This window comes from Engystomops pustulosus, chromosome 3, assembly GCF_040894005.1.
Source record: "Engystomops pustulosus chromosome 3, aEngPut4.maternal, whole genome shotgun sequence".
Classification (NCBI taxonomy): Eukaryota; Metazoa; Chordata; class Amphibia; order Anura; family Leptodactylidae; genus Engystomops; species Engystomops pustulosus.
In genome coordinates, this window is record NC_092413.1 from 184927821 (window position 1) to 184946297 (window position 18477).

At 41.3% G+C, this 18477-nt stretch overlaps 2 protein-coding genes and 2 non-coding genes across 6 annotated transcripts in view; all 4 read left to right on the forward strand.

Annotated features, from left to right (window-relative positions):
• Positions 1-18018, forward strand: part of ATG16L1 (autophagy related 16 like 1) — a 29628-nt gene extending 11610 nt beyond the window's left edge. Inside the window, exons 7-19 of one of the 3 annotated variants that reach the window (XM_072143267.1) lie at positions 684-767; positions 2411-2470; positions 3795-3839; positions 5549-5651; positions 6112-6217; positions 6907-6977; positions 10719-10790; positions 11615-11735; positions 11869-11974; positions 12073-12222; positions 12337-12384; positions 13554-13655; positions 13735-18018. In XM_072143267.1, coding sequence (XP_071999368.1) covers positions 684-767; positions 2411-2470; positions 3795-3839; positions 5549-5651; positions 6112-6217; positions 6907-6977; positions 10719-10790; positions 11615-11735; positions 11869-11974; positions 12073-12222; positions 12337-12384; positions 13554-13655; positions 13735-13828 — 1162 coding nt within the window. In that variant the 3' untranslated portion in view covers positions 13829-18018. The remainder of the gene's footprint in view (positions 1-683; positions 768-2410; positions 2471-3794; positions 3840-5548; positions 5652-6111; positions 6218-6906; positions 6978-10718; positions 10791-11614; positions 11736-11868; positions 11975-12072; positions 12223-12336; positions 12385-13553; positions 13656-13734) is intronic. The other 2 variants (XM_072143268.1, XM_072143269.1) reach the window with 2 other exon arrangements.
• Positions 1-18477, forward strand: part of SAG (S-antigen visual arrestin) — a 97614-nt gene that overhangs the window by 48510 nt on the left and 30627 nt on the right. The window lies entirely within an intron of this gene.
• Positions 5719-5994, forward strand: LOC140123293 (small Cajal body-specific RNA 6). Its single transcript, XR_011854622.1, has one exon. It is a non-coding gene; the product is annotated as a small Cajal body-specific RNA 6 (non-coding RNA).
• LOC140123294 (small Cajal body-specific RNA 6) lies at positions 6550-6821 on the forward strand. The gene has a single exon (XR_011854623.1). It is a non-coding gene; the product is annotated as a small Cajal body-specific RNA 6 (non-coding RNA).

Sequence of the window (18477 nt, forward strand, 5' to 3'; positions counted from 1 at the left end):
TTTGATCTGTATATACACAGAGCAGCGCAACCCATTCCATTAGTTAATTGTCTGGGGTACCAGAGCTTGACCTCCACTGATGTGATGTCAACTTCTGGTTGCCCCCTCCTGTGGCGTAACTGAGGACAGGGGGAGTCTGATGGTTATAATTTAAATGATTATTTTATTTTAATTACGTATATGAAACGTGTGTCGGGTGGGGTCCACCTTTGGTCTTTATATACCTGTATATGAATCCATTGTCCTCTGTTATTCCTCTGGGTAATGTGCAATACTTGTTTAGAAGTAAATATCGTGACTGGTTCTGAGGGCTATACCTTCTATACCTCCATACAGGCTTATTGTGATCAGTTTGTTATGTAAATAGCTATTTTGAGCATTGCTGGACCATTTCTGCCTATGACGTTTTTTTTAAATGGATTTGTTTTAATCGACCCAATAAAGTTGTTTTGTTTTTGTTTTTTTTGTGGTTTAAAATGTTGCATATTAAGTCTACTGCCAAGCTTGTATTCTTGTCTCCACCCTCTACTCATATCCATACACATTCTCACATTTGTGTTTGGCCATCAACACAGTCTTTTATTGAACAGTGTGAATGTAATCATGGTATATTGTTATGTACAGAGACCGGATTTATAGCATTTCCTTGGCTGTTTTACATCTTGTTTTCTCGCCTCCTGCAGAGATGATGATATTGAAGTCCTGAATGATACTGCAGATCCTTCAGGGGATGCGTGTGCCCCTCCAGCCTCCGCACGAATGACAAAGTAAGTTCAGTCATATATGTGTGCATTACAACTTGCAGAATTACATTCCTTTAATCCAAGAAGTCCTATAATCTGGCACACAAATACAATTATGTTGAACCACTTGGAGGAAAAATCCACTTACGTAATAATTGCTGATTTTATGGATTCTGGATTAAACACATTTTTATTTCCTTTGTGTCTCATACTGCCTTTTGTGTTTTTCACTGTTGTGACCTTTTAAACCAGCACTTTATTAACAACAATGTTTTGTTCACTCTTCATATATGGATACTTTATTTTTCGGACTATAAGGCGCACTAAAAATGCTTTGATTTTCTTAGAAATCTTAGGTGCGCCTTATATATGAACCATACTTACAGACAGCAGCTGCCTTGAACTGTGCACAGGTCTGCCACCTGCTGGTCATTCATCCTTACAATCAGGTGCACCTTATAATCCGGTGCGCCTTATATATGAACCTAGACGTTTTAGCAGGCATTTATTGATGGTGTGCCTTATAGTCTGAAAAATACAGTATATATCCTAACTAGGGGAGGGCTGCATGGTGACTTTTACTTATGCAATGTAAGGTCACAGTTCCATATTGCTGCAAAAAACCTCATGTTGAGTGGTGCTGCTTCCCATCATGTAACTTTCTGCATGATCGCTATCCTTACTTGTGACTGGTAACATGACCTTTGTAACCTTAAGATGTTGTCCCACAAAAGTAACATACCCCTACGGCTGGCACTCCACTCACTTCTATGGGGCTACACAAGACAAGGAAGCGCCATAGAAGCGACTGGAGTCCCCGCCGTGACTGTGTTCACAATCCATTCACATGTAACCTCAGCTTTGTGCCTCAGAAGGTCATCTAAAGAAAAGGACATGTAAGGAAAGATTTTCCTTGCACATTCTAGTGAGGCTGGACAAGGAAATTATTAGGAAGCTTTAAGCCAAAATCATGTAGATAATAAATCATCTGTTACAAGATCTTCCCATTGTGTTTAAAAAGTTTTTGACAATTTTTCAATTGTTTAGTATTGAAATGAACTTATTTTAAAAAAAGTGACCATAACTATAAACTATTCCTAGTCATAGCAAAAAATCTACTCGGCACTAATCTCCTGGTCCACATGCCTATAGGGGGCTCGAAGATTTTGGCCACTTGCAGAGACATACATGAGCACATTAGTCCATTCTCGCAGATATCAGCAGGTTGTGCATATGGGCGGCCTATTAGACCCGCAATGTTTGGTGATGAAAGAAAGATTGGCAAGTGAGATTGTATTCCCTTCCAAACTTCTGATACCTGGCGGTGGAAATCTTATTTGATGGTAAGGGAATTTAGGAGTTAGATTAGTCTAAAGGTCAGCATTACTTTTAGACCCCCTCCCCCTCCCCCCATCATTTCTATCAAGCAGGCTACTAATGATTGCACCTTGTATCCTTAATCCCCTATGTCTTTCGTCCGCTTCTTCTTGTTTCTTTGTCCTATCTTTCTTTTAATCTGAAGTTCTGTAAAAATTCGAACAATCCTCTTCAGATCCCATGCAGTCAATTAAATGTTGTCCGAAGTGTCCTTGTCCATATTACTGTCGGTTTTTGGGTTTGGACCCTAATGATAAAATGGCTTCTTCCTGTGCTCCCTCTTCCTCCAGTAAGAGACTCTCTCAGCCCGCCGTAGGAGGCCTTCTGGACTCTATCACTAATATGTTCGGGTAGGTCTTTGCCTTCCTATATTGTTGTTGCACATTTCTGGGTTTTCCATACGTTTCTAGCATTTATCATAGGGTGATTTGGGTGATTATGGTATTTGTGGGGTGCAGCTTTTTCCTGAGAACTAATGTGTAAAGCATTATTGTGTCATCTCCATTAGCCATGTATGTGGTGTCTGTGTATCAGTGCATGTCCCTGGTATAGAGCATGTGGCATTTTATTATTTTAATCCACCCCATAGTGTTGAGGTTTTTTTTTATTCTTATTGGAGGTAAATCCAACTTTGTGTCTCTGTTGCCATCTTTTAATTTTTTTCTTTTTTTTGTTTATTTTTTTTGAACCTAGACCTTTCAGACCATGCAGTGACCCTAATACACACTCATTGTGGCACACTATTCTGATGCAAAGTAAACCATTAACATATATAATAGATGTGGAGAAGACAGACGACAAATGCATCAGATGGTGTGATACATCTGACAACTGTCTAGAATTAAGAATTTCTTAATCTCTGACCTATTCCCTAATAAATTCCCTAAATATTAGAGGTTTACAGGGGTTCTACGCAGTTTCAGATTCTCTAAATTCATACCTTCTTCTGTGTTGTGTTCAGGTTAGATTACACTTTTTTACAGTTTGTGAATTGCAAAAGCTTAACAAATGTTGACCATTTCTTATCACAAGTCAATAGAGGGTTTAGATATTGTGGATACCATGTAGTGAGTTGTCTTCAGTTTAATGTCAGCCCTGTTACTAAATGTATGGATAGTTTCCTTCTACTCTGCTAAACTTATTACTGAACAGACTACCAGTATTATATGTTATCTACACGATAATCCTTAAATGTATTCTTATAGGAGGCTAAAATGGTATCATATGCATGTGTATATCTTTATCTGCTGTATATCAAATGACAGCAGTACCTGCATCCTGTATAATTGTCTGGCACATAAAACCTTTTCAGCACTGTGGCTAGTGGATGACTTATTTCGCTCTGTGGTTTGTTGGGAAATGCCTTTAATGTGATGAAAGCCCTGACAGCAGTTTCTCCAAATCCTAATTCTCAGTAAAGTAGAAGATGCATAGTGAAAAATGTCACAATTTCCTATTGGGAAATGAGCTATTAAATTTAAGAACTTGGTTATGATTTGTGAAAGTGTCGCACTTGGGTCACTGTACTTCTCACTTTCCCTCGGCCAGATCCCCACTAAGGTGGGACATGTTGTGTATTGTTGTAATTGCTCAGAGTTAATTTCTTTGTTCTGTCTCTTGCCTTCCTCTCCCTGCTATTCCTGTGCCTCGGCGACCTATGACCTGTCCCTACAGCTTGTCTGAGTCTCCCCTCTTGGGCCATCATTCTGACACTTCCAGGTGATGCTTCCCTCTTCTCTCCTCCTTATTGTGACCCATTTGTTTTGCAAGATGTTTCAGATGTGCCAAATTTCCAAGCTCTTGTGAGACTACAACTACTGGGGATGTATGCAGATAAAGCCTTAATAATACATGATTATAGGTATTCTAGTGATAGCAAGCCCATGGGATGGCGGGGTAACTTGCTGACCATGGGGAAACTTCACTAGTTGCAAGAACAGGGATCCAATGCACCCCCCCAAAAGAAGAGCGCAGCTCATTGCACACGAACCCTGCTGCTCTATTCCTCTCTATGGCAATGCAGTACTCGGCTACTTTCCGCATTGCCATAAGATGATGAATGGAGAAGCAGTGCACCCTTATTTGGGGGGGGGGGTACAGTTCACATTACTGGAGAGGGTCCCACCATTCTGCATCTCATCCCCTATCCTGTTAGTAAGGGATTACAGCATGCTGGCTCCAGAATACCTTTTTGAAGGTAGGTTCACATCTTTCTCCCCTTTTCTACCATCAGAAGGTGGAACAGGTGAGCGCTTTTCATCCCACCTCCCTCCATACACAGACCAGCAGCTGCAAATCTGCCAAAATACAGGACATGTCGTATACTTTGCCGCCCAATACATTGACGTTGCAGTGACGTTCTGTGCGCTCACCGCACCCTGACTAGAAGCCTATAGGAGCCGTGATCTGGTCACAAATAATGCAAACAGATCTTGGCCGCCATAACTGCCGTCTGAATGAGCCCTTTTGAGTAGAAGGTGAAAAACTACAAACCAAACATATGTAACAGCTGAGAGTTTGTTACAATTGTATCCTGCTGTTTTGAAAACCATAAATTTAATTTGTATAACATGTATGTGTCTAGAAAAGAGGCCTGGGGAACTGAATGCAATTGTAACAAACCATCAGCTGTGTGATGTCTGTGTGGGTTTTCACTCTGGAACTTAACTTGCAAATGGGAAATAAAACAAAGTTTATAACAAGGTGGGATACTTTTTATTGGTTGCTGATGAAGCGAGTGGTATAACTATTACGGGGGGGGGGGGGGGGGGCGATCTGACTGACAAGACCGAGGTTGATCGCAACCATAGGGGATATCCTGTCTATTGGACATATATTATTTATGTGTAAAGCCAATAAGAAGGAATATTCCTTCTGTATGGTGCCACTATGCAGGAGACGCATTAAAGTCTAATACATCTGCTCTGCACCCCTTCCTTCTCTACTGCGATTATACAATTGTGTTACATAAAAGTTTACGTGCAGCTCTTTCTATTCATATGCCTGAAATGCAGTATGAGAGGCATCTATATGTGTATGTTGTGTCTATAATGTGTTTTGGAATCTTTTTTTGGGGGAGCTCTGTGCCTACTGCAAATAAATGTAGAACTGTATTAAGTTTCTTGTCAAGTACAAGTACATACTTATTATATTACTTGGGTAACTTGTTCTGATCTTTGTATTTATTTTTTTAATAAGTGTAGAACATTTTAATGATTGTAGAAACTTCTTGGTCTTGCTGGCACCGGATAAAGTACTTCCTTTTGTCTCGTGGTGTTGTGGGTTGTTACCTGTCCTGCATGTGTGTACAATAGTGGGCATGGCTGTCTATTGTGTTGCATTGTATAGGAACACATCCCTTTGTATTCCTTGCACCAGGAAGCAGGTGTGGCCTTGTTGGATGGTAATTTCCATGTGTTTCCTTCCAGGAGACGCTCTATATCTTCATTTCCAGCCTCACAAGACAGCACAGACGCCCAGGCAGGAGGCACCCGGGAGGTCCGTGTCCCAGTCACAGCTCTGCACTCATTTGTAAGTATCCTCTGCTTGTCTTCTGGTTCTTGGTAGCCTCCTGTAGTATAAGCTGATATGTTCCTGAGGTCAGTGATGAATAGTAAAAGGTCTGAAAGCTCTGGATTTTCTCCTAAAACCCACTTGGATCCCAGCAGCCGAAGTTGTATCCAGTCTCGCTCTAAGATTTGCGTTGCTTGGCTCTAAAGGCTGCTGACATTACTGGATTGTGCCTATGCTGCTTATCTGGACAAGGTGAAAGGATAAGCATTTTCTGAAGCAATCCTACATACTAAATCATATGGAGACAGTGGTGGAGGCTCAATCTCCAAGCTGCATGATCTCAAGTTTTCAAGCTGAGACCTCAGGAGCTACTTGGCTCAATCTCTGCACATATTTTATCTTTAACGTTATGAATTTATGATGGAATACATGTAGTCTACTGTTAGTTAATCGTTTTCATTGTATATATTTTCCATAGGATGCTCATGATGGAGAGGTCAACGCTGTACGATTCAGCCCAGGATCCCGACTACTGGCGACGGGCGGGATGGACCGGCGGGTAAAGCTGTGGGAAGTGATTGGAGGTAAGAGAAATGGGTAAATAAGTGAAGGGCATTACTGATACATATGCACATTTTCAAGGTGACATTACCACAATTTTACCTTTTTATGATAACTATCTGACTGCTGGGACTCACATTGATTAATACAGTTGGGATTGTGAGCGCTCCCTCCATTCCTCTTCACTACATGACCACAAGAGAATTTTGAGTGAGATGTCATGCTTCATTCAATCTCTATGGGGCTGATGAACAGCTGTTCTTTGGGTGAAGCTCCCATAGTTAGATTTGTATCACAAATCCGGTGATTGTGGACCCCCCCCCCCCAGTACTTGTCTATCACACTCTTGTCCTGTTGTCTATGATGAACAGTAAAAGGTCTGATAACATTGCCGTCCTCCTACAGCCAAAACACTCCCAGCCGCTCCTCCTTATACACCCAGCTCTAGTTGTGCTGTGTGTGTTTCCTGGAGTCGCTGACATACTTGGGTAATCTTTTATCTTGTGTCCAATAGACATAGGACTCATGATAGTTGATATCATCCTACATTAACCTTCAGTCTGGAGTGTGGTGTACGGGGACTGACCATGTGCGCAATGTATGATCTAAAGTTTTCAAGCTGAGACAACATGGAATACACACTAATATTTGTTGCTATAAAAAGTCATTATTGTCTACAATCTTTACTAAAACCTTTTTTATGGATTTACAGATAAATGTGAGGCCAAAGGATCATTGACGGGAAGCAACGCTGGGATTACAAGCATAGAGTTTGATAGTGCTGTAAGTACTTTTGTCTATTCACACTTGGATAAGGGTGTGTTTACCTTGCGTACACAAATTATATGGGAGGCATAGATGACCCTGGCTGTTATACCTCTGATGGATCCTTCCTACATATGCAACCCATAGTGAAATAATAGAATAAAAATGGTGAAACTGTGACATGCATAATGCTATATTGGAGGCAAAATACTTACCCTTTTGGCTTACTAATATGAAAAGGCCTTTAAATACTTAACGTATTTGCCAGGAGCCTATCTACATGTAAACAGGATGGGATGTGACTCTTTTGTTTGTTTTTTTTTCTATTGTAATGTGCACTTTTTATAAAGTTTAATAAAGAAAAAGCTGTTTAGATTTGGAGCTGCTGCTGCTTCTCATTTCGTAATTCCCGTTTTGGTCACCTTTTACATTCATTCATTACATTCCCTACATAAATCCTGTTCTCATTTTGTAGAAAGAAACAATGCAATAAAATTGTACTGCAACTAGATGCTAATGTACAGTCTCTGTAGTACTGGTGTAGCACATGCTTATGGACTTTATACTCCTATTCTAGTGGTGACACCTTTTTAGATCTGATTTGGACATTTTTCCATTTAATTATTTTTTTAAAGAACAAAGTAAAGACCGTCGAGATGCAGATACAACAACCCATGTACACAATTAACATAGTCACTTCATAGGTGTAATGATGATTCACACATCTAGGACAGATCTCCGGACCCTGTCAAGCGCCTTGGCTGGCTGTGGAGGCTAGGTCAAGGCTTATAGGTTCTCTATTGTACCATAATACTTTCTAAATTGCCCTTAGTTGGTGGAAAAATATAGGGCAGTGATGAGGAACTTGGAGACTGAATTTCCAAACTGCAAAACCCCCGTATTTATTGCAAAGTGCTAACACAGAAATTTAAGCACTAACTTATTGCGTTCTGCTCCGGCACATCTTTCAATAAAGTTGGCGTCCTGAGGACACCAGTACAGTTGAAAATAGAAGGGGAGATTCGGATTATCATCAGACCTTCCTTCACGGATGTGCTGCTTTACCATCCTGGGCTGCTTGGGATTTTAGGTGAAGGCTTTGAGTCCTGTGCTGGGATGACAGGCTTTGTGCATACAGAGAGGTGCAATAGGTTCTCCACCACTGAAATAGAGGTTATACTTCCCTTGGTTCTTGCTTCAAGTGCGACGCGATGCCTTCCACCACCACCAGTCTCTGTTGGTATAAAGAGGCTCATAGTTGATGTCACATCCACAGTGCACACCCATTACAGCCTAATACAGGCTCCAGCCTCAATCTGTGAAGGGAGTGTGCTGTTGATGCCAAGTGTCTGTATGCCATAGAGGCAGGCAGGTATGGGAGGCGATGCTCTGCACCAAGTAAGTATAGCTGCTTTATTATTTTCCACCACCTGTGGCCAGTTGTAAGTAAATATATGCATGAACCCGGACCACGCTTTCAAAAAATATTTAACCTGTTCACGACCCGTGACGTAATAGCACGTCACGGGTCGGCCGCGGGTGCATGGAGAGGGCTCACGCGCTGAGCCCTCTCCATAACCAGTAAGTCTTTGCTGCATATTGCAGCAAAGGCTTACCGGTAACACCCGCGATCGGTGCTAGCACCGATCGCGGGTGTTTTCACCTCGATCGCCGCCGCCGGCAATGGTGCCGGCGGCTTCAAAAGGATGGCGGCGCGAGGGCGCCGCCATCTTTTCGAGGATCGCCGCTCCCCGTGACGTCATCGGGTTAACCCATGCATTACAATGTGCTATCAGCACATTGTAATGTATGAGGAGTAAAATACACATATACTGCCATACTGTAGTATGGCAGTATATGATAGGATCGTGCAGACACCCTAGGGTTAAAGTACCCTAGGGAGTCTGAAAAGTACTAAAAATTAAAAATAAAAAAAAGTTAAAAAAAAAAAAATATATAATAAAAAACCCTAAAAACTCAAATCACCCCCCTTTCCCTAGAACTGATATAAATATAAATAAACAGTAAAAATCATAAACACATTAGACATTGCCGCGTCCGAAAATGCCCGATTTATCAAAATATGATAACGGTTTTTCACTGCGTTTAATCCCGTAACGGAAAATCGTGCCCAAAGTCGAAAATGGCACTTTTTTTGTAATTTAAAAAATTTAAAAATTCTATAAAAAGTGATCACAAGGTCGAACAGTCCTAAAATTGATAACATTGTAAACTTCATCAAAATCCGCAAAAAACGACACCACCCACAGCTCCGTACACCAAAGTATAAAAAAGTTATTAGCGCCAGAAGATGGCAAAATCCCCCCAAAAAATTTTGTACAGGAGGTTTTAATTTTTTTAAATGTATGCCATTTGGGGCGCACAGTGAAATCCGTAAGATCCAAGCTCACAAGAAGACGGCACAAATGCGTTTTTTTACCAATTTCACTGCATTTGGAACTTTTTTCCCGCTTCCTAGTACACGGCATGGAATATTCAATACCATCTCTGTGAAGTGCAATTTGTTACGCAGAAAATAAGCCATCACACAGCTCTGTACATGGAAAAATAAAAAAGTTATGGATTTTTGATCATGGGGAGTAAAAAATTAAAATAAACAAAAAAGGGCCAGGTCCTGAAAGGGTTAAATGTGTGGAAAAAGTTTGATTTTGAGGCGTTGTCTGACTTGTTACAAAAAATTAAACTGTGGCAGAAAAAAGTGAATAACAAATGTCCCCATTCCATTACCTTCAGCCTGTTTCTCATCTCTGGTCCTGCTTCAACGGCTTAAAGGGAACCAGTCACCACATTTTTCACAAATACAGGTTGTGGCAGGTTCCTATAGGGCCTTTAACTACTTGCTTTTAGCTAAAAAATAGTTTCTCTCAGTTCCCCATAAAATCAGAGTTATAATCTTGCCTGGTATCTATGCATCTTTGGAGTGAGTCGAGGGGTATTGGCCTAATGTCATGTGACCATGGTGACATCAACAAAGGTCCTTAAGCTATTTAAAACAATCACAGCAGTCTTCATGGACTACTCCTTTCCATGCAAGCTGATTTCAGGTGATAAATGCTTGGTGTACAGTTTTCTAATGCTGCAAAAGCTATAGGACCTGCAATGATGTCACCCTGGTCACATGACATTACAGCTACTACAGAGATAGGATGGGGAGGAGCTGCTGGATTCGTCAGGAGGAGGCCACGCCCACCTCGACTCGCTGTGAACAGCCTTGGATACCAGGTAAAACCATAAAGTTGAAAATATGGGAATCTCAGGGGAACAATTTTTAGCTAAAAGAAAAGTGTCAGTTACTAGGGCTCTATGGGAACCCGTCACTACCTGTATTTGTGAAAAATGTGGTGACGGGTTCCCTTTAAAATTGTTTTTTGTTTTTTTTAACAGATTTTTATTGGTACAAAAAGTAAAACACAAAAAAAAAAATTCCGATATTTTTTATCGAACATGATATACAAAATCACCAATCCCCAACAATCACTCCTCTTCTGTTTTGAAGGGTATATCTGAGACTATTGACCTTTACTTTGCTGGGACAGCATTAGCAAGAAGTTCGTACAAAAATGCTGCTATCTATCAGAAGGTCAGGCTGGGGGTCAGATTGAAAATCCCCATTGAGAAGATAACAAGTAGTTTGCTGAATGAAGTGCCTTATAAGACAAGTCTGGCTCTTCTAGTTGCTTTACTGCTTCCAGCAGAAATGATGAATAATATTTGTGTTTTCCATATCTTGTCTTGTAGGGTTCCTACCTTTTGGCTGCATCCAATGATTTTGCCAGCAGGATCTGGACAGTGGATGACTACCGCCTACGGGTAAGTGCAGATTAAGATTTTATTCCACAATAATTAATTGATATTGAACAACAGAGAACATCACATTTACATGTGTTTTATATGCTTTGAGTATGTTCACTGTTTGCACATAAAACAATAGTCATAGCTAATTCATTGAATAATACATGGTTCAGGGCCTGAAGGTAGGACACATTTTCTTTGTATTCCTGGAGTCCTGCTTCTCCCTTCAGGCTCTGCACAAGGTATAATTCAATGAATCTCCTGTGACTGGATTGTTCCTTCAAAGGGGTTCTGCCAAGCATTGTTATATCCTATCCACAGAATAGAGGATAACAATCTGATCCATCGAGATCCAACTACTGGGATCCTCATTGTTTACTAAAACTAGGGTCCCATTGTAATTGAATTAATTGGCAAGCTGAGCATGCATCTTGCAGCATAATATAATATTATGGGAGGGTAAAAAATGTCAGGTATCCACTATCTCTGGCAGTCCCATAGATGTTGAATGTAAATGCTGGTGACGGCCAAGCACTGTGCTTTGCAATTTCCGAAACTCCCATAGTTTTGAATGGAGCCACAGGACACATGCTGATCCTGTTTCTCCATCAGAGAGAATGGGACCCCTGTTATCATGAACATCATAGATGGGTTCCCATGATCAGTGGGGGTCCCAGCTGTCCTGTGGATAGGGGGCAAACTTGTAATAAGAATGTAATAAATGTAATAAGAAAATCTATCTTGCCGTATCTGTAGTACAGAACCTCTATAACTGGTAACAGATAAACGCACTAGCCTGAGTGTGATTGTCTGCTTACATGTTGCATCTCCCTTCTTCCCAGCACACGCTCACCGGGCACAGCGGAAAAGTTTTATCTGCAAAATTCTTATTGGACAACGCTCGAATTGTGTCAGGAAGTCATGACCGTACATTGAAACTATGGGATCTACGCAACAAAGTGTGTAAGTATTCCTAGGACTTTACCGATAGACCTCAGAGATGCCTTCCCAGGTTGAGAGAGTTCATATTCCCCAGCCACGAAAGTAACAGGTTATAAGCATTAGTGCCTTTATTTCTTTGTCTCTGTAACTTTAGGCATCAAGACGGTATTTGCTGGTTCCAGCTGCAATGATATAGTCTGCACTGAGCAGTGTGTGATGAGCGGGCACTTTGACAAAAAGATTCGCTTTTGGGATATAAGGTATGTCAGAATGTAGGGGGTTCTCCTTAGAATGTTTAACACAATAGTGTACTTTTATGAAAAATTTGTATTTATTGACTTTTGTTTGTACCTTTTAGAACAGAGTGTATAGTCCGGGAGCTGGAGTTACAAGGTAGAATCACCGCTCTAGACTTGAACCCTGAGAGGACAGAATTGCTCAGTTGCTCTCGAGACGACCTCATCAAGATCATAGATTTACGTGCCAACGCCGTGCGGCAGACTTTTGGGTGAGTTGGAGATGGTCCTTTGGCGCTGTTGGTTTAATGAATCTTTAACGTTAAGTGTTTTATGATTTGTTTGCCTTTTGTTAATAAATGTTCATATCTCACCTTTGCGTTTAGTGCTCAGGGTTTCAAATGCGGATCTGATTGGACTAGAGTCATTTTTAGGTAAGCATTTTAAGTTCTAGAAGAATTGGATAATCACCTCTATCTTTTAAAAAATTGCAGCGTTGAAAGGGGCTGCCTGGGGCTTTAAAAATATGGCTGCTTTCTTCTTGACCATGGGCAGTGCCTGGTATTGCAACTCGGCTTTATTCACCTGACCCGTACAAACCATGGTCAGAAGGGGAGCTGTTTTTCAAATATCTTTTAACCTCCAGGAGTTAAAGGGGTTTCTCTACCTAGAATCCCCATCTCTTGAAAACAGGGAGGCTCATCTTATTTTAGATCTCCTAAAGATTTACAGAGGGAACTCTGTTTCAAGTTAAAGGAAATCTACCATTAAAATCCATCATGATAAACTATGGACACTTACTCATAGATCCAGGCACCGTGACTGTGGTAATCTTCTTATATTTGTTATCCATGGCCTCTTGCCTTCTAAAATCAACATTTTAATTATGCTAATGAGCCTGAAGGGCTCCTCGGGTTGTTACCAGAGCCCCTTCATTCTGCAGCTTCACAGGCTGTTTGATTTTGATTTCCTTTAAAGTACTTACTGAAATGTCTGAGTTGTCTCCCCATTTACCAAGTCTACAGAAGATAGACCTCTCAAAAACAAGACATTTTGGCGCACTTTACATTTTTCCTTTGCATGCACCAACTAGTGATTGCCTTACCAGGTTGGACTACTAAGTGGGAATAACCTTGCCTCTATGGGAGGGTAGGAGAGATACAGACTCACACCACCCATATAGTTCTGTACAATTGTGGGACTCCCTTTAGGAGGAAAATCTTCTTTCCATTTGTAATGACCTATGTCAGTGATGACGAACCTTTTAGAGCCCGAGTGCCCAAACTTCAACCAAAAGCCACTTATTTATTGCAAAGTGCCAGCACAGCAATTTAAGCAGTAATGTATTTCTCCTTGTTCAATGACAACTTTCAATCGTTCAGCCTCCTAAAGACACCAACACAGTTGAAAGGAGGAGGGCAAATCCGCCTATCATTGTAGGAAGATTCTCCAGGCAGATTCTTTGAGTTCTATCTGGTGAACTTCATTCTGGGGTGATGGCCCGGGTGCCCACAGAGAGGGCTCAGAGTGCCGCCTCTGGCACCAGTGCCATAGGTTCGCCACCACTGACGTATGTGGTCACATAATCTCATCTTCTCCCCAGCCCCGATGGTAGATACGTGGCGGCCGGGTCAGCAGAGGGAGCTTTGTATTTCTGGAATGTAACGACCGGGAAAATGGAAAAGATTCTCGGCAAGCAGCATAGGTAAGAATGGGGGGTATTGTCACGGATTGCCAGGATTCCATGTGGGTTCTGTTGCTGATTCTCCTCTTCTTCCTTGCAGTTCCTGTATAAATGCGGTGGCCTGGTCTCCCTCTGGTGCCTATGTAGTGAGTGTGGACAAGGGAAGCAAAGGAGTATTGTGGTCTGACTTTTAAGCACTTTCTTACCCAAAGACAAAGCCTGCATCTGTGCAGATGGCTCTCAGCTGTTCAGTTTGTTCAAAGGGCACAATTGTACTAAAGAGATTCAGACTCTAAGAAAATATTTAATGTGCAGACCACAGGGTTGTGTAAGAAGCGCTGTAAGAGGCCCTCATCGCTGTGACATGAAGAAATTCAGCGCTTTACGATGACAAAACTGAGGACATGTTCTGTGTAAAGATGTGTAAAGACTGTAATATGGAAGAATTATATATATATATATTATAATATATCCAGAATTTTACAAACTTTTTTGTGTCCTTAAAGTCACCCATGGGAGTGGGGTTTACTTTTTAGTAAATGGTGCCCATAGGACCCAATCAGAATCTAGAAATTTTTTTTAACCAAAGAAAAAAAACCTTTTATCTGATTGGTTGATTTAGAGGATTTTCAGCCCCTTTGTTTGTGTTTGCACCATCCCTGAGTGTGTAATGGGATAAGTGACTGGTTTAGGAAATGAATGGGATGAAAGTATGTTTACAAATTGTCGTCTATCCTGATAAGGTGGCTGGGAGTTTTAATTGGCTGATATTCTCAGAATGGGTTAATGGATTGCTTTTCAATCGTTTTATTTAATTAGTTTTTTTAATTTAAAGGATGCCCTTCAGTGGTTCAATCCTTCAGGGCTGCAGATATACTGGAGATAATGGTCATGCAGAGTGTGTGAGCAAGAAATCCACCCTTTAGGTCCCATTTACACCGTATTGATCTGATGGCACAAATTGCGACTGGATCAAGGCCCCCATAGAGGTCTATTGCACCACAAAAGGGATGGATCTTTCTGGGAGGGATTGTGGTGCAGACGGTCAGCTTCCTATGGAGAGGGGAAGGGTGGCATCCCCCTCACCCTCCACACATGGTCGTGTGCTTCATCCAGGTTATGGCCAAGATGAGCACACGGACGTGTGTATGAGGCCTTAGTGCTGTGGTACTCTGGTGCCTAGAAGACTGCCCCTTTATTTGCCATTAGGGGTCAAAATGGCTGACAGACTCCCTTTAAATATCTGTGTAAAGGCTCTTTATTAAGTGTTAAAATTCCTTTAATCCAATTGCTGGTCCAGTAGGCATTAGGCTGGTCCAGTAGTGAGCTCAGACAGTTTTTCTATAGACTATACCTGTGACTCCTGGACCATACCTGCGTCACAGACATAGGGCTCATTCAGATGACGCTGGTTGGTCTGTGAATCCCGACCTGCAGTGGCAGGATTTCATGGACCAAGCAGCGTGTAGTGGATGTAGAGAATCATAGTGATGTATGATGCAAGGAGTCCCAGCAGCACTGAACTATAATGTAATTGTGATTAGAGTGGAGAAAATACTCCTTGTGTCATATATCACTATGATGCTTGGAGTCCTGTCCTCTGCACTGCGGTCAGTCCGTCCCCCTCTCTGTTTTGGCCCCTTACAGATCTGTATGTGGAGAATAGTCTGAGAAGGCCAGATCATTTATGAGCAATACTTCGAAAATTAAAGAACAATCGGCACTTATAAATGGTTGTCTGATTCTATTTTTCATCCTAAAAAATTCTGGATTAAACATTTTTTATTTTGAATGAACCATTCTGGTGTTTGTGGATTAAAGGAATGGGGGTCACTTTAGTTTCTGGCGTTTTTAGAAACCAGGTATTTGTTTCCTTGGGATGTGATATCTGGGGGGCTTTGAAAGCCCTTGACTTCTGGTAAGATGGTTGCACAGGCTTCTTCCAGCATCACCTTGCATCATGATCCTGGGTGTTGTGTGTGGAGGTGTAATACCTCTGTAGATGGTCTTTCATTTATTAAGATGTCCTAGTAATCCACCACTGCGAAGATTGCCTAAATTACGCCAGGCCTAAATGGATATGCCGCACATTGAAAACCCACTATTCAGAGTGCTTTTGCGTTGCAGCTTTTTGTTGCGGCATTTGATGTTTGAACCATTTAGCTAGTGCTTTACAATGCAGTGGATTAGTGTAAAACCTGCAATGTGTTCAATCTTTTGGAAATATTTCCCTAAATTTCTGACACATGGTGATGCAGCACATGTGACATGGAATAGGTTCGCTACATAACCAATGGTAAGCGATCTGTTCTGGTTCTTGTTATATATCATTCTCAAAGATGGTTTGGGGTTACAGTTTTTCTATATATCCTATAAGACAAATCAATTGAAAATCTCTCTACTGTCAAAGTCAAGCAGAATAAACCATGGCCACTGGTTTATCATGCTGGATTCTGATGGCAGATTTCCTATAAAAAGTTTATCGTTGTCCATATTTCTAATGCAGTGAATCCTGGGGATTCACTCGGTTGCAAAGTCCCAGAAAATCACATCAAAATGCCTAATCTTAGTCTCTATGTACTTGGCAAATCCATGTCCACCGAGTCTCTTAAGCCCATGTAGTGTGCCGCCATAAGGTGCTTCAATATGGAGCTTTTTATGAGCATGTTCTCTCCAACAAGCAAGCGTTAGGCTTTTATAATCCTGTAACACAGAATATGACCCCATAACACTGGAGGACCGACCCCCTTAACCATCAAAAGTGACTCTACTAATATTACCCATTTAGACGTTTGCTGGTGAAGTGTTTAGCCCTTTTCCTGTGCATTTTTAGGACCCAGCATTACTATGTCCTAGAAGAAATGAAAGATTTTTGCTTCTATAAGGGGGAAATGAATTAACAATAAGTAACTTATAATGTTGCAAATGGTTGGTACATATAGGGGACACTGCTGCTAAGGATCTGGGACATGAAGATTAGATCACTAGTTACTGGATGACTGTAGAAACCCAGTATGGCACCCTCACACACGAGATTTGTCTTTATAAGCCAAGATCAGGTAGGTACACTATAGAGGTGTTGACATATGGTGTTCCCATTCATATTTGCTGTGGTTACAACCCACCAATGTCTGATTGACCTATTATTCACAGATAGGCATAGGCTCATAGCTCCAGGGGCTTACAGTGTCAGGTTCTCAAGCTATGCCCAATCTACTGATAACAAGCTGATCTTTTGGGGGTCCCATTTTCATGTGACCCTAACTATCCTGAGAACTGGTCTTGCATTCATACTAATTGATGAATCGTCAGGTTGAGCATGTTTCCTGACACCATATTGTATGCACGTTTTAGAAATTGGCAAGCACAAGCCAAGCACTTTCTGATTCTACCATACTATTGGATGGAACTCAACCTGCCGCTCCACCCATTAGTGAGAACAGGATCCCGTTTCTATGATTGCTGGGACGTCCACAGAACCATTTGTTATCCTGTGGATACAGAGAAGACCGGGGATATATATGCAGTCTAGTTGCACATAGCACCAAAAAACGCTTCCTTTGCAGGAGTGGCATCAGTTCACAAAGGCAAAAGGACGTGACCTGCGTCTCGTAAATTTTTGGGAGAAATGTTCTGAAACATCCTTTCCTCCTGCAGAGTAGATACTTCATAAAGCTTTATGTAATAGTGGGGTATATGGTGGTAACAGTATACTGGTAAATGCTTGGAAGAATATATCTTGCACCTTCAGGGATCCCTTTGTCATTGCACTTTGTAATATTTCGCATATAGAGTATAGAGTGATTATTGAGACTTCTCTTCTTTCTCTTTTAAGCTGCTATTTTCATCATTTTCGGGTAATATAGGATCGCCCAGTCACCCAGTTAAAACTGGACATATGTAGGCATACACCATTGTATACAGCTTCTGCCCAGGTCATTATACATCTATGTGAAGCACCAGACGTGATTTGTGTACTGTTTTACATGGATGACTTTGTACTGTAACATTTTTGCTGTAAAAGTAAATTATTTGAAACCTGCTCCACTGTATCACATGGCTTTATGGAAGAGGCTGCACTTCCACTACCCAACACGGCTCCAGGGGTCAGAACGCTTCTGTTTACAAGGTAATTGTATCATTATCACCATTCCTGTGATTATCAGACTATTATATTGTACATTCCCTTACAGGTAAGAGATTAAGAGCTTGGATTGTGGACTGATTTCTTCTAGTCTGCACCACGGCAGTTCTTTTTTTCTTGTAAAGCGGTGCCTGCAGTGTTCGGCTCTCTCTGTGCCAAGCCTCTTGTGATTTTATTTATTATGGTCTTCTGGTTTGCACAACCAACCTTGTAAATAAACTTGACGTTATGTCACATGGCTACCAGCTCTGCGACGTCTTCATTCACCTCATTTTGCCCTTCCCCCGACTAACAATGTCTGCTGATAAAGGGTTACAAGTCCTCCCTATATCGCCTAAAATTAACTGGCAGTGGGGCCCTGTACCATTATTACAACCATTTTTCTGATATGCAAATTAGCTTTTCTGACTCATCTGTGGCAGCCTAAGAGAAGAGTCAGAGATACTAGTGAGCCACGCCCCATCATTCTGACTGACAGCTCTGTGTCCCTTCAAATCACTGCTCTGCCTCCTTGTACTTTTGGACCATCTGCTTATATTCAACTACAGACATATAAAGCTCTTTGACAAAATGGGAAATTTTGTGTCAATTTTTTTACACTGTGCCTTGTGTTACATTCATGACCAGTGACGACATCGCAGGTCTGTCAGCCTTCTAATAATAGTAAACTGTACACCATGTATGTGATTACGTGAATGG